Here is a 20,696-nt window from a genome sequence, read left to right as displayed (position 1 = left end):
AGGCGGGGACGCGCCGAGGTGAGCTCCAGTGCGCACCTTCGCTGTCTGCTTCAAGCTGTAGTTCTGCGTCCCGACCTGCCTAACATACCCCACTCTTCAGCGACCACGCAGGCATTTTCCCGGTCCCCAGGTGAGCGCCAGGTGGCTGCGACGCGCGTGTATGAGGCGGGTGGCATGGCATGGCATGGCTTGCAGGCGCCAGAGCCAGACCCCGAGAGACGGTGTCCCTGGAAGGTGGGCGGGCCGGCCGGCGCCACTGGACGCCTATGTCGTTTCCGAGACCCCTAGTCGCGCGGTTCGGGCGCAGCCGTGGCGGCGTGCGGAGTGCGGCAGGCAGGAGTGCACGTCGCATGATGAGCAGTTAACGCTGGGGGTGGCACGGTGGGCGCGTTTCGAGGGTCTCGCCCCGCGACACTTTGCTCCTCTCCAAGGACCGAGGCTGAAGCGCCTTGGCCCTCAGGCCCCATGTTCCAGTGCGCTGACTTCAGGAGAGACTGGCGGCGACCGCCGGCGGACCTTAGCCCGGCCCTGTCTGGCCTGGAGACGTGGCAGAGCCTGAGGGGAGGCAGCTGTCTCCTGAAACAGGATTTCGGCCGCCCTGGCCCTGGAGAGGCCCAGGAGGCTCGAGAGTCATCACACCAGGACCGGCAATGAAAGGAAGCTTATTTTCCCTGAGGTTACCCCATCGGTGCTCAGCGCCACTTGGGAGGGGTTTTGCATTCTCTAGTTTCTTTGTTTGGTCTTGGGACCTGCTTCAGGCAAATTTGCAGGATGGCACGTTTCCTAGATTGACAGAATTTATAGCCAATAGTGTTTTTGTCATTCGAAGTAGTTATTTTGAGAGACAACACGTGCATTTCTGCAATCGTGACACGTCTTGGCATTCAGTTTAATTCAGTGAAAATTTATAAAATTTTATTTCGGGGTCAGATTAGACTCTAGCTAACGCTCACTGTCTGGTAGTAGAGGCAATCTTGTGGCACGAGTAGGTCAGCAATATTTGCTCTTAATGCTTTAAAGTTTATCAGAGCTTCACTATTCCGTTTCTTGTAAACTTGTAAATAGCCATCCACTTTTTTTTTTTTTTAACAGAAAAACCAAGGCACAAGCAAATTGGAACAACAGGGTCTAGCCAAACAGAGCTCAGTTTTCCAAATTGTTTTCTTCACTTTTTCTGTAGTGTTGATACATAAATAGTACTTTTCGTGACAAGACTTGAGCCCTAAAACAGTTACTGACTCTGACACTTCAGTGGTGTTTTATCATAATAGGTTTTTTTAGTAGGAGGCACTATGTTTATGCATGTAAAATTTACCTTAGTATTGCCATTACGCCAGTTTTCATATTTTAAGCCATTAAAGACAAATTATTGATTCCACTTAATGGCTTTGTAGTCATTGTACAGTTTCTTTTGCAGACACATTTGTTAATGTTAGGGATTCTCTTACAGTAGTACTTCTACTAGTCATTGTAAGGATTGGGGAGCGTCTGTAGTAGAAGGTTGAATGACCAGTAAAAAATTAAATGAAGAAAAGAGGTAGCCTTGGTTAAGGAGTGATAAAATCTCCAAAGGGGCATTGCTGTCTCAGGTTATCTACCTTCGATGTATAGGTACTGAATGAAAGGATTCAGCCTCCCTGTATCCCTGTTCTCTACTTAGTGCCATAGATATTTCCTATGTTCACAGCCAAACTTTTTGAAAGTGTTACACGTGTTAGTCTCGCCTGCCACTGCTCGATTCAGTTTACGCTGGAATCTTTCTTCACTCTTTACATGAAAACTACTCTCCCTAAATTCGTCTCCAGTTTGGCAAATCCATTGAACTTCTCAGACAGTGTCCTATTTGGCTTCTCTGCAGCATTTAATACTGTTGCCCATTCATACTGCAAAACACGGGCTTTTGGACACCACAGTCTCCTGGTTTTCTTCCTTTCTTTTTGCTCATCTCTTATTCTCTGCAAGCTTGTCTTCCGTCTTACAAAACCAATAATTGGTTTTACATCATTTTCTCTTATCTCTTTCTTGCATAATCCCTCTCAAAACATGACATTAGACTATCAGTACACTGATGACACCCACATTTATATGGTTGCTAAGCTCCAGACCAGGTCAGTGTCTCTACTTAGATGTTTGTTTCAAGGAACTTAAACAGCATGTCAAAGACTAAACATTTTATGATTTCCCCCATCGGACTCCCCCAGAAAGAACATCAAACACATTGGCCTTTTGCAGTGTTTCCTATCTTTGTGCATGGCACCACCATCTATCTAGTTGTGCAAGTCATGCCTCCTTTCCCTGCCTCCATACCCAGTCAGTCACTGAATTTTGCCACCTAATCTTGTCTTGAACTTATTTACTTTTCCCCATCTCTACTATTACTTGAGTCTGGGTCAGAGTTTTTCAACTTTGGCACTATTGACGTTTGGGGCCACTTAATTCTTGCATGTAGGCTGTGCATTGGAGGATTTTTAGTAGTATTCCTAACCTCTTCCTGCTATATGCCAGTAGTAGTCCTCTCGTTGTAACAATAAAAAATGTCTTGGACATTGCCAAGTGACCCGTTGGGGGCATAATCAGCCCCTCCCACTATGAAAATCATTAGTCTAGCTTGTTATATACTTCCGTTGGAATTACTTCTATATCTTCCCTAATGGCCTGTCTGCATCTACTGTTTCTGCCCAGTGGCCCAGTCTACATACTTTGTTTAGATCTTTTCAAAAAATAAATATGAATTGCTAATGACTGGAATCAGCCTAAATGTCCTTCAACAGGTAAATGGATAAACTATGGTACATCTATACAATGGAATACTATTCAGCAATAAAAAGGAACCAACTTGATATTTGCAGCAGCTTGGATGAATCTCAAGAACATTATGTTGAATGGAAAAAAGCCAACTTCAAAAGGTTATACGTTGTATGATTCGATTTATGTAACATTCATGGAATGAGAAAGTGATAGAAGACAGAGCAGTGTTTGCCAGGGCTTGTGGCTGATGGGAAGGTAGATAAAGGAACAGCCTGAGGAATTTTCTTTTTAGTGATGGAATAGTTCTATATCCTAGTTGAGGTGGTGGTTATATGAGATTGTGCATATGGTGAAACTTCATAGAACTGTGCACATACACACACAGTAAATGTAAAAATGTGAAATACAAATAAAGTGTATAGCTAATAGTATTGTACCAATGTCAATTTCATGATTTTGATCATTGTATTATAGTTATTTAAGATGCTGTTATTGAGAGAAGCTGGGTTTGGGGTACTCAAGAACTCTGCTGTTTTTACATCATTTTTGTGAATCTAAAATTGCTTCAAAACAGTTAAAACAAAAGACAGTTATGCTACCCTAAGCTTGAGTGCCTTACAATTGTAGAATATAATAAATTTCTCTTCATAGGTTTTAGCCTGTAAATTGTTAAGTACAATGAGTTCTGAGATCTTCTCCAAAGAACCAATGTATCAGTATGTTCAGATCCCCTGTTCTTTGTTCTTCATTTTAAAGTTTAAATTCCTAGTTCTTTATGGCTCCTTGACCCTAGTTTCAGTAAACAACCCCCTTCTAGCCTCTATCAACTGCTCTGACCTTAGTCACCCTTGGTCACCTGCTCTGACCTTAGTAATCCTTGGTCACCTGCTCTATTCTTAGTCATCCTGGGTCACCTGTTCTGTAACCATCCTTCTTGCCAAACTACTTATCCTGCTACTCTGGCTCATACCCTTGCTGTCTTTAAAATAGCCAGTCGGAATTAGGTTAGACTGTGGTCCAACCCTAGCCCATAGGGGAAAGACACAGCAGTACGGACTAGCTGCATTAGGATAAGAACCCCTTCCCCTCCATTGTTCAGGTGTGCTCTTAACATTGCTCCATCTGTGAGATGCACCCGTCTATAGAAGTAAAATTGCCTTGCTGAGAAAGGCAAGCTGGAGTGCTATTTATTTTGTGGCACTGAAAATTTATTTCTGATACAATGACATTCTGTTCTTTATAAATCCAAGTTTTTTAACCTGGTTTATAAGGCTGAACACCTTCTGGGCTTCTGTTTGTCCCTCCAGTCCTGATTCTTCCTTTCTCTCCCTTCACATGGATTTTCTTGAATGTATCTTGTTCTCCCCAGCTCAGCTGGTGTATATATTTGCTATATGTTCACATTTTCTGGACTCTGCCTTTCTTCCCTTTCCCAATTAAGTTCTTATCCTTCAAATCTCGGTTTATCTTTGACTTCTTTGGGGAACCCTTTCCTTACCTCCAAGTCAAAAATCATATTCCTGTTCAAACAAAACTGTGTTCTTATCCTCAGAACACATAATTCAGCTACCATTCGTTGTAAATTGGTTTTATTGTTTGATTGTTTCCTGTACTAGACTGAAGTATCCTATTTGTTTTTACTAATCATTGTTATTTCCAGAGGCACTAGTATAGTGCTCGTCAAGCAGTTGACCTTCGCTAAAAACTTATTAAATGAATAAAAATATTAAAAACAAATATAGCATATTTAGAAGTTGGTTCTGTACTTGAGATGCACTTCAGGATTTGTAATTTTAAAGAAAGTTTTCTCATATTTTATAATCCATTGTCGTCTATTAGGACCCTGCTATCTGATGGCATTTTTGCTATAGTTAATTTTTCTAAAACCTCAGATATGCAGTTTATCTGTTACTGGATATGGTTTAAATGTGAACTAGGAAAATTGTGAATTAATGTTTTTATCAAATGAAGCACATTTTATTTTATTTTATTGAGACAAGGTCCTGCTTTGTTGCCCAGGCTGGAGTACAGTGGCATTCTCACTGCTCCCTGCAGCCTCAACCTCCTGGGATCAGGTTATCCTCTCACCTCAGCATTCTGAGTTGCTGGAACCATAGGCACATGTCACCCTGCCTGGCTAATTTTTTAATTTTTTGTAGAGATGGAGTCTTCCTATGGTGCCCAGGCTGGTCTCAAACTCTGGTCTCAAGGGATCCTCCCGCCCCTACCTCCCAAAGTGTAGGGTTACAGTCGTTAGCCATTGTGCCGGGCTTTGTTTTTTTTTTTTTTTATGTTAATGGGGATATCTTGTACACAGTCCTTTATGAGAGAAGAGGTGGGCTTCAAAAATACGTTAAATAATTATTTATTTTTAGAGATGAGGTCTTGCTGTGTCACCCAGGCTGGAGTGCAGTGGTGCAGTAATAGCTCACTGCAGCCTTGAACTCCTGGGTTCAAGCCATCCTGCCACCACAGCCTCCCAGAGTCCTGGGATTTCAGGCCTGAGCCACCGTGCCCAGCCTCATTGTTATTTTAAATTTAATAATGACTGAAATTTATATTTATTTACTTGTTTTTGATTTTTAGAAATGAGATCTTGCTATGTTGCCCAGGCTTGTCTCTAACTCCTAGCCTCAAGTGATCCTCCCGTCTTGACCTCCCAAAGTGCTGGGATTATAGGCATGAGACACCGCACCTGGCTCAGACAAAACCATCTCTAACATGCATTCATGTGGCAGAAATCAAATTAGTAATTTACTGTTTGAAATGTAGTAGATAATTAGTTGTGTTGTTATTATGAAATTATTTCCCAGTTATAAAGTATCTACATGGGAATGTTACAGATTGTTTGATATTAAATATTCTCATAGATTGCTTTCTTAGAAGTTTGGACAAACTCTTCATGTGGAAATAAGTTGCATTGTAAATAGTAAAGGTGGACGTCTATCTCTTGATGATTTTTTTTTTAGTTGTTCTCTAACTATTCAAGCTTTAAAAATATACTTGTGGTTACTGTGTAATGTTTGTTACATTTTTATATTTTTACAGTATACCATAATTGAAGAAAAATGATGGAAGAGAGTGGAATAGAGACAACACCACCTGGGACTCCTCCACCAAATCCTGCAGGACTGGCTGCTACTGCTATGTCTTCTACCCCTGTTCCATTAGGTACACGTAGTTGTCTAAGGTCTCATGTGTTTTGAGAATAGTGAAGATACTATCATCTTTTCTCAGAGTCAATTAAGAAAAGACTACATATATTAAAACTTCTCTATTAATTTTTAGGATGAAAGGAAATAGCCTTTTTAATTTAAAGAATAGAAAGACTTTTATATTTAAAGTAGGAAAACATCAGTGTTTTGCTTTAGGTAGACTTTTGTTCTTTATGTTTATAATTTTACAAAACATCATTTATATTATGACAAAAGTATCCTAAAAATCATGTGTTAGCTTTGTCTACTGTTCTTTTTCTTTTTTTTTTTTTGAGACGGAGTTTCACTTGTCGCCCAGGCTGGAGTGTAGTGGTGCGATCTCATCTCACTGCAACCTCCGCCTCCCAGGTTCAAGTGATTCTCCTGCCTCAGCCCCCGGAGTAGCTGCGATTACAGGCAAACTTGCCACCATGCTCAGCTAATTTTTGTATTTTTGGTAGAAAGGGGGTTTCACCATTTTGGCCAGGCTGGTCTCAAACTCCTGACCTCAGGTGATACACCTGCCTCGGCCTCCCAAAGTCCTGGGATTATAGGTGTGAGCCACTGCACTTGGCCTACTGATCTATGAGTTTGTGGTGATTAACCTATCTGAGCCTTCAGGGCATACGTTTATATACTCAAACTAGGGATGAAAAATTGCTTTATTTTATTAAAAATACACCAAAACAAACCAAAAAGCAAAAGGGAACAATACCATAGGTTCATACAGCTGCTGCTTTTACTTATGGGGGTTGAAAGTCATTTACACTCAATTACATTTGTTGTATATTTTACATTACACATTTTAAAAGAATTCTTATGATATGCTCTGGTAAGTTTAAAAATTTTGCAAGGAAGTAATGAGTTCATACAGCTGCTTCTTTTACTTATGGGGGTTGAAAGTCATTTACACTCAATTACATTTGTTGTATATTTTAAATTACACATTTTAAAAGAATTCTTATGATATGCTCTGGTAAGTTTAAAAATTTTGCAAGGAAGTAATGAGATAGTTTGTAAACTAAATAAAAAACATTTCTAATTCTGTGGTTTTATCCTCTCCACTTTTTTCTAGCGGCAACCAGTTCTTTTTCTTCTCCAAATGTATCCTCTATGGAGTCCTTCCCGCCACTCGCATACTCTACTCCTCAGCCGCCCCTTCCTCCTATGAGGCCTTCAGCGCCATTACCTTTTGTGCCTCCTCCTGCAGTTCCTTCTGTCCCACCACTTGTTACTTCTATGGCACCTCCTGTTTCTCCATCAACTGCTGCTGCCTTTGGTAATCCTCCTGTATCCCACTTCCCACCTTCAACTTCTGCTCCAAACGCTCTTTTACCTGCACCCCCTTCGGGTCCTCCTATATCAGGATTTTCTGTTGGTTCAACTTACGACATTACAAGGGGACATGCAGGGAGAGCTCCCCAGACACCCCTGATGCCATCATTTTCTGCACCTTCAGGAACAGGTAATTCTCTCTTATTAATACTTTGAAATACATGGCTATTAATTAATGTTTTATTCTTTTTAAAAATAATAGCTTTATTGAGATGTAATTTATGTACTCTACAGTTCACCCAATTTAAGCATACAGTTCCATTGTGAGTTTACATGCAGAATTGTGCATCTCTTGTCACAATTTTATAACCTTTTCATAACTTTAAAAAAGAAACCCTATACTTTTTAGCAGTCAGCCCCTACTGTCCCCCAAATCCTCACAGCTCTAGGCAACTACTAATCTACTTTCTATGTATATAGATTTGCTTATCCTGGTCATTTCATATAGATGGCATCATATAATACGTGGTCTTTTGTGACTGGCAACTTTCACTTAAATATTTTCACTTAACTATTTCACTTAAATATTTTCAAGGTTCATCCATGTTATAGCATTTGTCAGTACTTCATTCCTTCCTTTTCATGGAATAATATTCCAGTGTATGAATGTGTACACCACATTTCGTTTATTCAATTAATCAGTTAATGTTGGGTTGTTTCCACTTTGTGGCTGTTTAGATAATGCTGCTATAAATATTTGTTTACAAATTTTTATATGGACATGTTTTTATTTTTCTTGGGTGTCTACCTAGGCTTGGAATTGCTGACTTACATGATAATTCTACACCAAGCTATTTTCTAAAGCAGGTGTACCATTTTACCTTTTTATCAGCATTGGGCGGGGTCCCACTTTCTCTGCATTAACGTTCTTCTCTTTATTCATTTCTTTGGTTTTCAGAGTTACCTGTCTCATGTTTTTGCCATTTAAATTATTAAAATAAGGCTGGTGTATATAGTATATGATTTCTTTATGTGATACACAACTCAGTAGATGATTAGTATGGGATGTCAGAAAATTCCAAAATTTTGTCCTAATATTTGTTCATTTATAGAGAAATTTGAAGGTGAAATCTGAGTTTTTTTAAGTTTTACTGAAAAAATTATCAGGACTGACTGTTCCAGGGAGTAGTGTTTTTTTAGCCAGGTAAAAATTCAGAAACAAACAAAACCTCATGTATGCCAAAAGGTTGTGATATTAGGTCATTTCCTTTCCTAGGTCAGTTACATCTACTTGTTTTGTGTCTTTGGAATAATTGTTGCAAACGAATTATCAAAACTTTGTCCTTGTCATCCTCTGCCTGTTGTTTCTCATTTTAGGGAAAAGAAGCAACTTTGCTGTGATTTTTATTATCTGTCTTTCCTCGTCTACCTTTACAAATGAAACTTATTGCAGAGTACAAGTACTATATTTATGTCTATGTATATGTGAATTTTCTTTTTGAGTTAACATGAAGTATGTAGAGTACGTGTAAGAATTGCATGCTTTTTTGTGATGAACTTCAGTGCTCAATTAATTTTATGGATTAAAGAGACCTGAACTACAGCTGTTCATGTCCAAGTGCTGAATAGGACAGACCTGAAGAACTTTTGGATATATGCTTTTTGTCGATTTTCAGGATACTTGGTGTAAGACTATGTAAAGGGAAATACATTTCTCTTTGGAAATTCTGTTTAATTTACATTTTATAAAGGTTTGTGTTAATCTTTGAGTTTGTAACTCAGTCTTCAAATGCCTGAATATTAATATTAAAGTTGTTTGAGCTACTCCTTTTTATAGGAAAAAGTTTATGGAATAAATTATACATATTAAAATTTTTGCCTTTGACTAGGTCTTTTGCCAGCTCCTATTACTCAGCAAGCCAGTTTGACACCTCTGGCACAGGGAACTGGAACCACATCAGCCATTACTTTCCCAGAGGAGCAAGAAGACCCTAGAATTAATAGAGGTCAGGATGAAGCATCTGCTGGTGGAATCTGGGGTTTTATTAAGGTAAGAGGTATTTAAAAATTATGTTTAATTTTCTAATTTTAAAACTAATAGTTTTCGTTAGAGAAAATTTTGAAAATATAGAATGGCACAAGGAAAAATAAAATTCTTTTTTATTAGCAGTTTTCTGTAGCTGCTATCAGTCTCTTGCCTATGCATATCTGTGTAAACGTTCCTTTGAATTAAAATCAAATTGAAGTAGTGACTGGTCAGATGGATACTATTTCGTGTTTTCTGGTTTTTACTGAGCATATATCATGGACATCTTCCTGGCCATAAAATATTTTTTTCCGAAATGTATTTTGGGTTTTCTTACGGCTGCTTCACTATACACGCTGTTGCGTTTATTTCCCATGTTTTATTTTGCTATTCTGCCTCTTGGCATTTTCTAATTGTAATTATTTTTCTAAATTAGTTGATTTATTTTAATTGACAAAAATTGTATGTGTTTATTATGTACAACATGATGTATATATGAAGCGTGTATACATTCTGGAATGGCTGAATTGAGCTGATTAACATATGCAATACCTCACATATTCACATTTTTTTGTGATGAGAAAACTTACAAAACCTTAAATATAAGGTTTCATATTTCAAGAATATAATATGTTGTTCTTAACTATAGTCACCATGTTGTAGAAGAGATCTCTTCTAATTGTAATTCTTATCAATAAATCATCATAATGATTAGGTCTGGCATGGTGACTCATGCCTGTAATCTTAACACTTTTGAGAAGCCCGGGCAGGGGAATTGCTTGAGCCCAGGAGTTCTATATGAGACCAGCCTGAGCAGCATAATGAGACCCAGTCTCTACCAAAAACTTAAAACAGTTATCCAGGCATTGTAGCATGTACCTGTGGTCCCATCTACCCAGAGGCTGAGGTGGTAGGATTGTTTGAGCCCAGGAGGTCCAGGCTGCGTGAGCTGTGATCATGATACTGCATTCCAGTCTGAGTGACAGTGAGACCCCGTCTCAAAAAAAAAAAAAAAAACACCAAAAAACTATGATGAGCACTATTGTATGTAAATCTTTATGGACATCTTTTTTTTCCTCTGAATTAATTCCTGATGAACATTTGAGTGAACATTTGAAAAAATTGATACATATTCCACTCTTGGAAGTTTATACCAAAATACACTGGTATAGCATTTTTCACTTGCCAGCAGTAGTTATTTATTTGGACTAGGATATTATCTGATTTGACAGGCAAAAAATAATACCACATTTTAATTTGCTTTCCTTTGCTACTGAATTTGAACATTTTCTCATATGATTTTTAGCCATTTGTATTTTTCTTTTGTGAAATATTGGTTATGTTCTTTGCCTAGTTTTAAATTGGGATGATTTTCTTTTATTAATTTGTAAGAGTTCCTAATACAGTAAGAGTACTTTTCTGTTTGCGCTCATATGTTGCAGTTTTCTCAACTTTTAGTTTACATTTTAATGTTATTACCCTTTTTGACAAAAAAGTTCTTCAGTTTCAGGAGTCAGTTATATCAATCCCTTCCCTCCCCTCCCCTCCCCTCCCCTTCTTGCTCTTGTTACCTAGGCTGGAGTGCAGTGGCGCGATATTGGCTTACTGCAACCTTGCCTCCTGGGTTCAAGCGATTCTGCTGCCTCAGCTTCCCAAGTAGCTGGGATTACACGTGCCTGCCACCACGCCTGGCTAATTTTTTTGTATTTTCAGTAGAGACGGGGTTTCACCATTTTGGCCAGGCTGGTCTCGAACTCCTGACCTCAGGAGATCCACCCGCCTCGGCCTCCCAAAGTGCTGGGATTACAGGCATGAGCCACTGCAGGTGGCCTCTCTTTTTCTTTACATTTTTTTTCTTTTTTAATGCTAAAAAAGACCTTTTCCCACTATGATACTGTGATAAATGTTTTTCTATGATCCCTTTCTAGTTCCCTTAACGTTTAATTTTTTAGACACTTAGCATTTAATATAGTTGATATTTCTTTACTATACGAGGGAGAGATCAAACTTAATTTTCTTCCAGGTACTCAATGGAGTCTTTCAATATCATGTCTCCATTGATTTTTTATGACTCCTTTATCTTCCTTAGGAAATTGTGTGTTAAAATCAGCTTCTGGCCTCTGTATTGTAGTCCATTGCTGTTTCCCTGTTCTTGTAGTAGAGCACACTGTTTTAATTATTTACTTTGTGTTCATTGTACTAATATTTGCTGACGTGGGGATGTGGAGCATTCAGTGATAAGATAGAAAGGACAGTTCAAGTCTGCATTTATAAATGTATATCAGTATTTAGTTGTGTAAGTTGTGTAAGTGGCTGATTTCTCTTTTCTTCTGAATTTTTTTTTACTCATCTTTCCCAGTTTTTTTCTCCAATGAATTTTGAAATCATTCTGCCAAGTTCCAATATTCAGCTAAGGGTTTGTTTGCAATTTTATTATTATAACTTATTATTGTATTAAAGATTTAAAATTGATAGATGGTTGACTGATTTATAGTATTTGAGCTTCATGTTTCAGGAATGTGTAAGCTTGTTTTTTTTTTAATACCCCTCTGTACTTTAAAAAAGTTTTTTTTGCATACAGACTACAACATTTTGTCTCTTGTTAGGAGCATGTGTCAGTGTGTTTGTCATGAATTGTAATACCCAGTTCAACTTTATAGGTCTTATAAATAGTAGTAAGTCATGATGTTTCAGCATATGGTTGGTTGGCAGTCTTAAATTTCAATTTTATGAACTAATCTTTTCCTGAGTCACCTTAGTTTAATGGCAGATTGGAAGATGGGGAATCATGGCAGGTTAGTCAGATGCCATCTCAGGAGGCACTGCTTCCTGGAGTGTCTTTTACCCTCTGTGAAATATCGCACAGGAAGGAATACTCAAGACGTGGTTCCTTCTGTCTAGTAATAATGGCTCTAAGAATCCAGAGAAATAGATCTGACTATAAATGGAGAGTTTGGGAATGTATAAAATGAGAAACAAAAAGTAGGAAAAAGAAGAAACTAGTAGAAGATAGCAAAATGTTGTGTGTTAAGGTAATAAGTAACTGTTCTGCCCCCAGATGAGAGGTGTTTTTACTCATTTATTTTTTATTAGGGAACAAGTGTGGACTTATGTAGACACCTGATTGGGACCTTTATTTGGGACCCTAAGGGACAAGTTTTGCCCAATCTTTTATATAAATAGGTAGAAATGAAATTATATATATGTAATAAATATATGTATATAAACACATATATATGTGTATATATAGTATAGCATCCTTTCCATACCCGTGCTACTCAAAGCGTGGTCTGTAGATTGCTGCTGGTCTGCACACTGCTATGAGTCAGGAAGAAAAATTGAGAGTATCATTTAGAAACTTAATAGCCATTTGATATTGTCATGACCTTATATGTCTTACAGAAGTACTGGTTTAGGATGCATTGGAAACTTAAAAAAGTTTTCTTCACAATCATGGTCATGGTGTTCCTCACTTAGAGTAAATACTTACATATTAATTTGTTTTATGCAGGGTGTGGCTGGGAATCCTATGGTGAAGTCTGTGCTTGATAAGACAAAACATTCAGTAGAAAGCATGATTACAACGCTGGACCCTGGCATGGCTCCCTATATCAGTATGTACTTAAGTTAGACCAGTGTCTGCCATTTTTTAAAAAGTGTATGTCTATGTCAGCCACTAATTGTAATTCTCTGTTTCCACTGATTGTGTAATCAGTGGAAATTCCTATTATGTTCTTGCATTAATTTGATTGTCAGTCTTAGTTTTTGGTGTTACTAATTCATCTTTTTTAAAAGTCATCATTAAATAACTTTTGAAAATCCCACAGAATGATCTTAGAAGGAGTAAAAGCCATGAGTTATTAGTACGCTTGCTGATTTTAATTTTAAATACAGGTTAACATAGCTTTATATGAATTTTACTTTATTCACTACTGACATTTGAAGTAATGCTTGTTTCATACTTTTTTTTTTACATTTCTCCTGTTATCTATTTTAATTAAATGTGTTTATGTAATTGAGGAATAATATTTTTGGAGTAAGCAAATCTAGTTAATAATATCTGATGACTGGGTATATTGGGAAAGCTATTTTTAACCACTTCTGAACACTAATCATCCAGAATCTTCCAGACAGTTGATAGATACTGTCTGCTATTTAATTTTTATGTGCGTGTCCAATATGTGAAAAAATACCACTTACAAGTCTCAGTGACCAATTATTAGTAATTCTGTAAAAGATAACTTTTAAGTCAAAATTGTGCAGCAGGTACCTGAACAGAGATTTCAGTGGCAATAAAAAGCCAATAGCTTTCACAAGTCTTGACTAGTTGGTAGTTTACTGTCTAGTAAATATCAAAGGAGAAGGCCTAGCAATGGTTAAGTGTCTTTATTGAATGCTTCTGCCAGACACTTTCTCATAAGAGCTCTGCAAGGTAGGTATTTTCCTCAAGTTTTGGATGAGGAACCTAGGTTTATAGGGATGTAAGTTATCACCCTAGATCTCACAACTTGGTGAAGCTGTATTGAACTTATGTTCAAATTTTTTACAGTTAGCCACTTTGCTTCCCTTGTAGTAGAAAATTGAATCAAGCATTAAATCAGCTGAGTTTTTCTTTGTGTTTGTAACTGTCCAAAGGATTCAAAATTGGGCTCTGCCATGTATGTTCTTTTCTTTGCAAGTATGTGTTTTGAATGAAGGAAACAGTATTTTTGGAGCTTTTGCTGTTTTAATGGCTGTACTATGTTAGACTGTGAAAGCAATTACCTTATTTAATCCTTAGAGCAAACCCTATGAGGTGCCAGGTGTTTTTCTTCTTTTCTTTTTTTTTGAGAAAGGGTCTCACTCTGTCACTCAGACTGGAGTGCAGTGGCAAGATCTCAGCTCACTACAACCTCTGCCTCCTGGGTTCAGGCTATTCGTGTGTCTCAGTCTTCTGAGTAGCTGGGACCACAGTCATGTGCCACCACGTCCAGCTAATTTTTGTATTTTTAGTAGAGATGGGGTTTCTCCATGTTGGCCAGGCTGGATGGCAAGTATTTTTCTACAAAGAAACAAGCTCAGTGACTTCCCCAAGGTGAAGAAGCTAGTAAATGATAAAAGCAGAGCTCATACCCAAGGAAGTTTCTCAGACCACTAGTCTTCATGACACCAAGAAAAATGTATAACACTGAGGGGAAAAAAGAAAGGTACAGAAATGAAATTTCTATTATTAGCAAATGTCGTAACTTAATCAGCTTTAAAAAGTAATAAAATTGAATTCAAAAAAGCTGACACTTTTACTGACAGCAGAGCATCACCATTCTTATCTAACAAAACAACTCAAAGTAAATCTTAAGGTTTTTCAGTTTTTGTTTTTGTTTGTTTTTTTGAGATGGAGTCTCACTCTATCGCCAGGCTGGAGTGCAGTGGCGAGATCTCGGCTCACTGCAACCTCCAGCTCCCGGGTTCAAGCGATTCTCCTGCCTCAGCCTCCCGAGTAGCTGGAACTAAAGGTGCATGCCACCATGCCCAGCTAATTTTTGTATTTTTAGTAGAGACGGGGTTTCACCATGTTGGCCAGGATGGTCTCGATTTCTTGACTTTGTGATCCTCCCGCCTCGGCCTCCCAAAGTGCTGGGATTACAGACGTGAGCCACCGTGCCCAGCCATCTTAAGGTATTTTTATACAGATATTCTAGGAATCACTTGATGTAACAATTTCAAATGTGTCAAGAAACGCAGAAAGTACTAGAAATGGCAGGACTACTCATCACAAGCTGAAAAGCCATTTTGAGCTGAAGCTTACTGGAGCAGTACTTAGCTAAGATCAAGAGATGTGTCCCATGTGGAGGAAAAAAGTGAAAAAAAAAGTATATTCTTCCTTTCTTTTGTGTTCTAGTAGCTTCTGACGTTTCCAGTAAAGATGTGATCTGTGAAACATGTCAGTCAGGAAAAAGAGATCCATTGTTTTTAAAACCCAAATATTTGAAAATACCTCTCACTGTTCCACATGATATTTATTAGGGAAAAACAGCCTGGTTTCTAGGGCACAGTGGTTTACATTATAAACAATTTTCATGAAAAATCTTTTTTGCTATTAATGCCAAATATCAGAATGTGCCGTGTTTAGAACCAGGGCTTTGAATTCATTGTATCACAGAAACGTTAAGATTTCTATGTGTGGTATATGCTCAGAACATTGTGGGGATATTTAATAAAAAGCTTGATGACCCCATATTTAAACTATTTTCTAGGTAAAAAGTATATTTCATGGTAGCCCTTGTTTAGTGCGTAACTTCTATGCAGCTCTTTGACAAATCACTTACTATCAGTAAGTCTTTATTTTAATTTTCCATAAATAGAGTATACTAAATGTGTAACTTACACTTAACAAGCCAAATATGTAATTTCTGGCTTGTGATATGTAATGTCAGTTTTAAGTCCTGACATTAGTACTATGTAGATAAGTTACCTTGGTCAAAACTTTGTTGGCCTCAGTTTTCTCAACCATATAAAAAAGATAATGATCTATAGCTTGCATGGTTTTATGAAACTGGTAATAATTATGTAAATTAGATGTCAGCACCTGGTATGGTAGTAATTATGAAAATTTCATTAATTTGAAATTTAAATTTTCCTCTGGTCTTTGTAGAATCTGGAGGTGAATTGGATATTGTTGTGACCTCAAATAAAGAAGTAAAAGTTGCTGCTGTCCGAGATGCCTTCCAGGAGGTCTTTGGCTTAGCTGTGGTTGTGGGGGAAGCTGGACAGTCCAATATTGCCCCACAACCAGTGGGCTATGCAGCTGGATTGAAAGTGAGTAATAGAACACCATTTTCAGGACATAGAAACTGGCATTTAATTTTTTCATAATTCTGATAATCTGTTGTCTCTATGGAGCTAATAGGCTTTTCCATACTGAAATAGCGATGAACTTTGGTTTTAGTGGACAGCCCTGTTGTATTATGAAGATATAGTGGAGTTTTAATTTAAAGAAATCTAAGATAGGTTTTGATTATTGTGGGAGCGAAAGAAACATTGAGAGAGCACAAAAAGAGAGTAGTTAGTCCTAAACGAGATCTTCTTAATCCAGCATTAACATTCACATCAATTACTGAGATGATAATATCCCTTGAATCGCATAAACTTTTTGTTATCCCTATTGATAATGCTTAAAAATGTGTAAGTTCTAAGAATTCCATCCTCTCTTTCATACTTTATTTTCCTCTCTTTGTATTATTACCAGCATACAGTCATACAAGAAGAAATGAACAGTTCACTGGCATACAAACATCTTTCCCACCTTGAAAAAAAAAGGAAAAACCAAAGGAAACCCCAACAAATTCTTTGACCTCCCTTCCTCTATAACTTAATGACCTATTTTGCTTCCTTTTGCAGCTAAACTCCAAAGAGTTGCCAGCACTTTTCTTGTATCCTTTTCACATTCAGTTAAGTCTGCCTCAGTTAGGCTTTCACGTCCAGCACTCCACTGATAGTGCTCTCAAGCTCATGCTAATGTTCTCCATCTTATTTGACTTATCAGAGGCTTTTGAGACAGTTGATCATGCACTTCTCTTTAATGCTTTTTTCACTTGACTTCCAGATACCACACTTTAGTTTTTCCCTCCTTCATTGATTGCTCGCTCCTTCTGTACTTCCTTTGCTGATTCCTCCTCTTTCCAGTCTTCTGACGGTCACTTTCTCCTTATCAGTTAACTCTCAGACTATCCCATGGCTTTAAAAACCATCTCTGTGCTGACAGTACCAAATTTAAATCTCCACCTGAGACCTTTCTGTAGATTCTTGATTTATATATAAGTTGGCTTTTTGACAACTTTACTTGAATATCTCAAACTTAATATGTCTAGAACTTAACTTCTTTCCTCCACATTTGCTCCTTCTAGCCTTCTCCAACTTAATTGATGGCAGTTCTATCCTTCTGTTTTCTCAGGCAAGAGACCTTGGAGTCAGCCCTGACTTCTCTCATTACCCACTTCTCATCCATCAAGAAATCTTATTTGTAAGACAGACAGTTCTTGTTTTTCAACATAAGTATGTTCTATAACGTTGCTACACACTGAATTCATGAATACTGAGTCGTTGCTCCCAGGGGAGATATGATGGTTAGGTACCTGTGGGCCCCTGGTCACATTTTGCCCAACCTGTCAATACGTAACTTTGTTTTATGCTTCTTTCTGTTTAAATACATTTTTATACACATACATGCACATATTTTTGATTCATTAATATTGAACTCTCACAATCAGCAGTACTGTAACTCATGCTTGAATGCAGCTTATTTAACACACTTGTTTTCTCAGTAAGGCACATCATAATCTTCTGCTTAGGAACACTACAGCGCTCCAGCACTACACTTGGGGGCCATTTGAAAACAGCAGTTAACATCAACAAACACAAAGATGCAAAAAAGAGGTGCTAAATAGACCCCAAAAAGGATACCTGTTTACGTTATGTCAGCTGAAAGAAGAAGACAGGGCACTGCCATGTTCAACCTCAGCTAGGAGTGTATGCATCAGGCAACTCAAATTTCTCATAGCTCTGTGCATGTCCGATTTTGAGGTTGTAAATAAATTTCAGTGTGTAGTCAACTTCACAATTAACGTAGAATCCACAAAAATAATAGGATCAACTGTATTTATGTTTAAGGATAAATGCATTTTCATATATGACATTCTGTTACTTAAAGGAGCTTATAATAGCCTGCATTTATTGAGAACATCCCATGAGCCAGGCACATAGACCCTTTACCTGCATTCATTTAATGCCTGTAAAGCATTGGAATGAAGTAATTGACATAGCATATTTCACTGGGGAAAAAGTCTGTTGCATTAATTATAATTAGTCACTAAACACAAACCCACACTGATACTAGATTAATTTTTAATTCTACTAGGTAGTGCTACATAAGTTTGAGATGCTCTTTGAGTTGTATTTAGTACTTTATTTAAATAGAATATGAAGTCCTTTTACACATATGCGTACTCACTGCAAAACCACTTTTCTGTATTAGGGGCTATTAGGCAGTAGTTATACTCGATATCTAAATGTAATGCATTGTATATAATATGAATTAAATTACATGTTTTCTGCCTTTTCACATTTCACAGTGGTCTGTCCTTACACACACAGCAGAGCTGCCAAAAGCACATGCACTTTGAAGTGCTTCTTTTCTGTAGTAGGTTTCTCTTGAATTCGAGCCCTAGTGTACATTGCCAATAAGATTTTCTTTGGTCATAGGTGTTTAGACCTAATAAAATTTAGCAAAACTAACTGATGGCTGTAGGGTTTGAATTTAATCTAGAAATGAAAAAAAAGTACAGTAAATGGGTAAAATAAGTATGTATACATAATAATTGTACATTAAACCAGTTATATATATATACAGACACATATATACACAGACATATATATGACAAACCATAAGCATTTATATGGGTGAGTTTTAGTTGAAAGACTAGAACATGTCACATACTTAGATTGAGAATGTATTTCAAGATTTCCCAGGAGGTTTTGCAAGTTGGAAAGAGTTTATAGGTCTAAGAAGGAAGACTTTTCAAGATTTAGTTGCAGAGTGTAAACTGAAAAAAATCCTAAATAGAAATAGGTTATTAGACAAAATGGTGAGTTCATTTCACTGAAATTAGAGACTAAAATGAGAGTTTTCTCTGAATTGTGAAACATTATATAAATGTGATATGGAAGTTGGTAACCTTATTTGATGGAAATTATTGTAGTTTCATTTATCTTGTTATAATAGCATTTGACAGATTATTTTACTGCTGATTTTTATCCTTCAAATTTACACATATGAATTTTTCCCACAATTTTCAGTACAAGCTCAAAACTGAAATTCATTGAAACTAATATATAAGAAAGTGATTTGTAAATTTGTCGTTTTTTTTTTTTTTTTCCAGAAACAGTAGAGGGAGCTAATGAGAAGAAAAATAATGTAGAATCTTAGAGTATAAAATTTTAACCTGTTTTCTCCCCAATCAGATTTTATTTGAAGTAAATGGGTTTTCTGAACTAAACTTAAGTTGCCTTTTAGAAATAGGAAATTATTTAAGGAAGTAAATCAGTTCAGCTAAAATTAAAGTTAGGAAGCTTCTAGAACTTTTATGCTGAATATTAACTTTATTGAAAAGCCAGTTGTAGTTATGACTACTGTTTTATATAGTTTTATATTCAACAAATATAGTATCTATAAGCATTTATGAAAATATATAAAATTTTAACTATTCACTGAACCAAGTTGCTTAGTATAAGCTCTTATAGTATTGTTCTTCAGTTCTGAAATGATTATTTTAATATGGTCTCTAAACTACCTGATTCTTGATCTCTTATATTGCTAAAAAATAAAATTTCATTCTCAAAACATTGGTAGGGACTAATATTAAAATGTCTGTATTTGGAACTCCAAAAGAGGCCACATTTAATTAATGTAGTGGTCAGAGGAAAAAGAAAGGCCAGATATAACCCCGTTTTCATTTTCTTACGGATTTTATAAAAAAAAAAAACAAAAAAAACCTTGTCTACCTAGCTTATTATCCTGTTTCTTGCAGGAACTAATTAATTTTAATTGTTTTGTGAATCCTATGAAATATAAAGCTCTGTGCTGTAGGATAGTGAAAAATGAACAAACTGAGTCTCTGTTCCCTGGAAGCATAAAATCTAGGAATATTTTGTTGTAGTGCATAGCTGAGATATCACTTTCAAAGGGTTTGGGGATGAATCTCTTTACATCTTACTAATCCCTTAATAGTTTTTACTGAATTAACGTTTACTTAAGCTTTTTAAAAATCAAACTTTAGCCATAACTGCCTCATGGGAGGAGTGAATTAAGCAAATTTGTAACATCCATTATAAATAATTAAGTTCATCTTATCTGTTACATTGCTTTCAAAATCAACAGCTGCCTCTTTAAGTGTTATTAGATTTGGTGATGCCATGTTTACACTATTTGTATTCTTAACATTGACCACATAGGCCTTCAGAAGCCTTTTTTTCTTTGTTCAGTTTTTTTATGTGGTAAGTTCTTAGTGAGAACACCTATTAAGTTAGGCACTTTGCTGGAAACTAGAGGTAGAATAGTGAGCAAAAATATACAGTCTTGGTTTTATTGTACTTTAAATCCTATCATCTTCATCTTTTTTTTTTTTTTTTTTTTTTGAGACAGAGTCTTGCTCTGTCGCCCAGGCTAGAGTGCAGTGGCCGGATCTCAGCTCACTGCAAGCTCTGCCTCCCGGGTTTACGCCATTCTCCTGCCTCAGCCTCCCGAGTAGCTGGGAGTACAGGCGCCTGCCACCTCGCCCGGCTAGTTTTTTGTATTTTTAGTAGAGATGGGGTTTCACCATGTTAGCCAGGATGGTCTCGATCTCCTGACCTTGTGATCCGCCCGTCTCGGCCTCCCAAAGTGCTGGGATTACAGGCTTGAGCCACCGCGCCCGGCCTCA

At 37.2% G+C, this 20,696-nt stretch overlaps 1 protein-coding gene and 1 pseudogene across 2 annotated transcripts in view; one reads left to right on the top strand and one right to left on the bottom strand.

The window, feature by feature from the left end:
• Positions 1 to 176, bottom strand: part of LOC105540546 — a 6,319-nt pseudogene extending 6,143 nt beyond the window's left edge.
• The window catches only part of PRRC1 (proline-rich coiled-coil 1), a 32,613-nt gene continuing 11,917 nt past the window's right edge, over positions 1 to 20,696 (top strand). For both annotated transcript variants that reach the window (XM_011981196.1, XM_011981197.1), the window contains exons 1-6: positions 1 to 130; positions 5,797 to 5,919; positions 7,018 to 7,407; positions 9,107 to 9,267; positions 12,755 to 12,857; positions 15,875 to 16,038. In XM_011981196.1, the coding sequence (XP_011836586.1) occupies positions 5,817 to 5,919; positions 7,018 to 7,407; positions 9,107 to 9,267; positions 12,755 to 12,857; positions 15,875 to 16,038 (921 nt within the window). In that variant the 5' untranslated portion in view covers positions 1 to 130; positions 5,797 to 5,816. The remainder of the gene's footprint in view (positions 131 to 5,796; positions 5,920 to 7,017; positions 7,408 to 9,106; positions 9,268 to 12,754; positions 12,858 to 15,874; positions 16,039 to 20,696) is intronic.

This window comes from Mandrillus leucophaeus, unplaced genomic scaffold (genome assembly GCF_000951045.1).
Source record: "Mandrillus leucophaeus isolate KB7577 unplaced genomic scaffold, Mleu.le_1.0 Scaffold221, whole genome shotgun sequence".
Classification (NCBI taxonomy): Eukaryota; Metazoa; Chordata; class Mammalia; order Primates; family Cercopithecidae; genus Mandrillus; species Mandrillus leucophaeus.
Note: the sequence above shows the minus strand (reverse complement) of the source record. Positions and strands in the feature narration are given on the sequence as shown.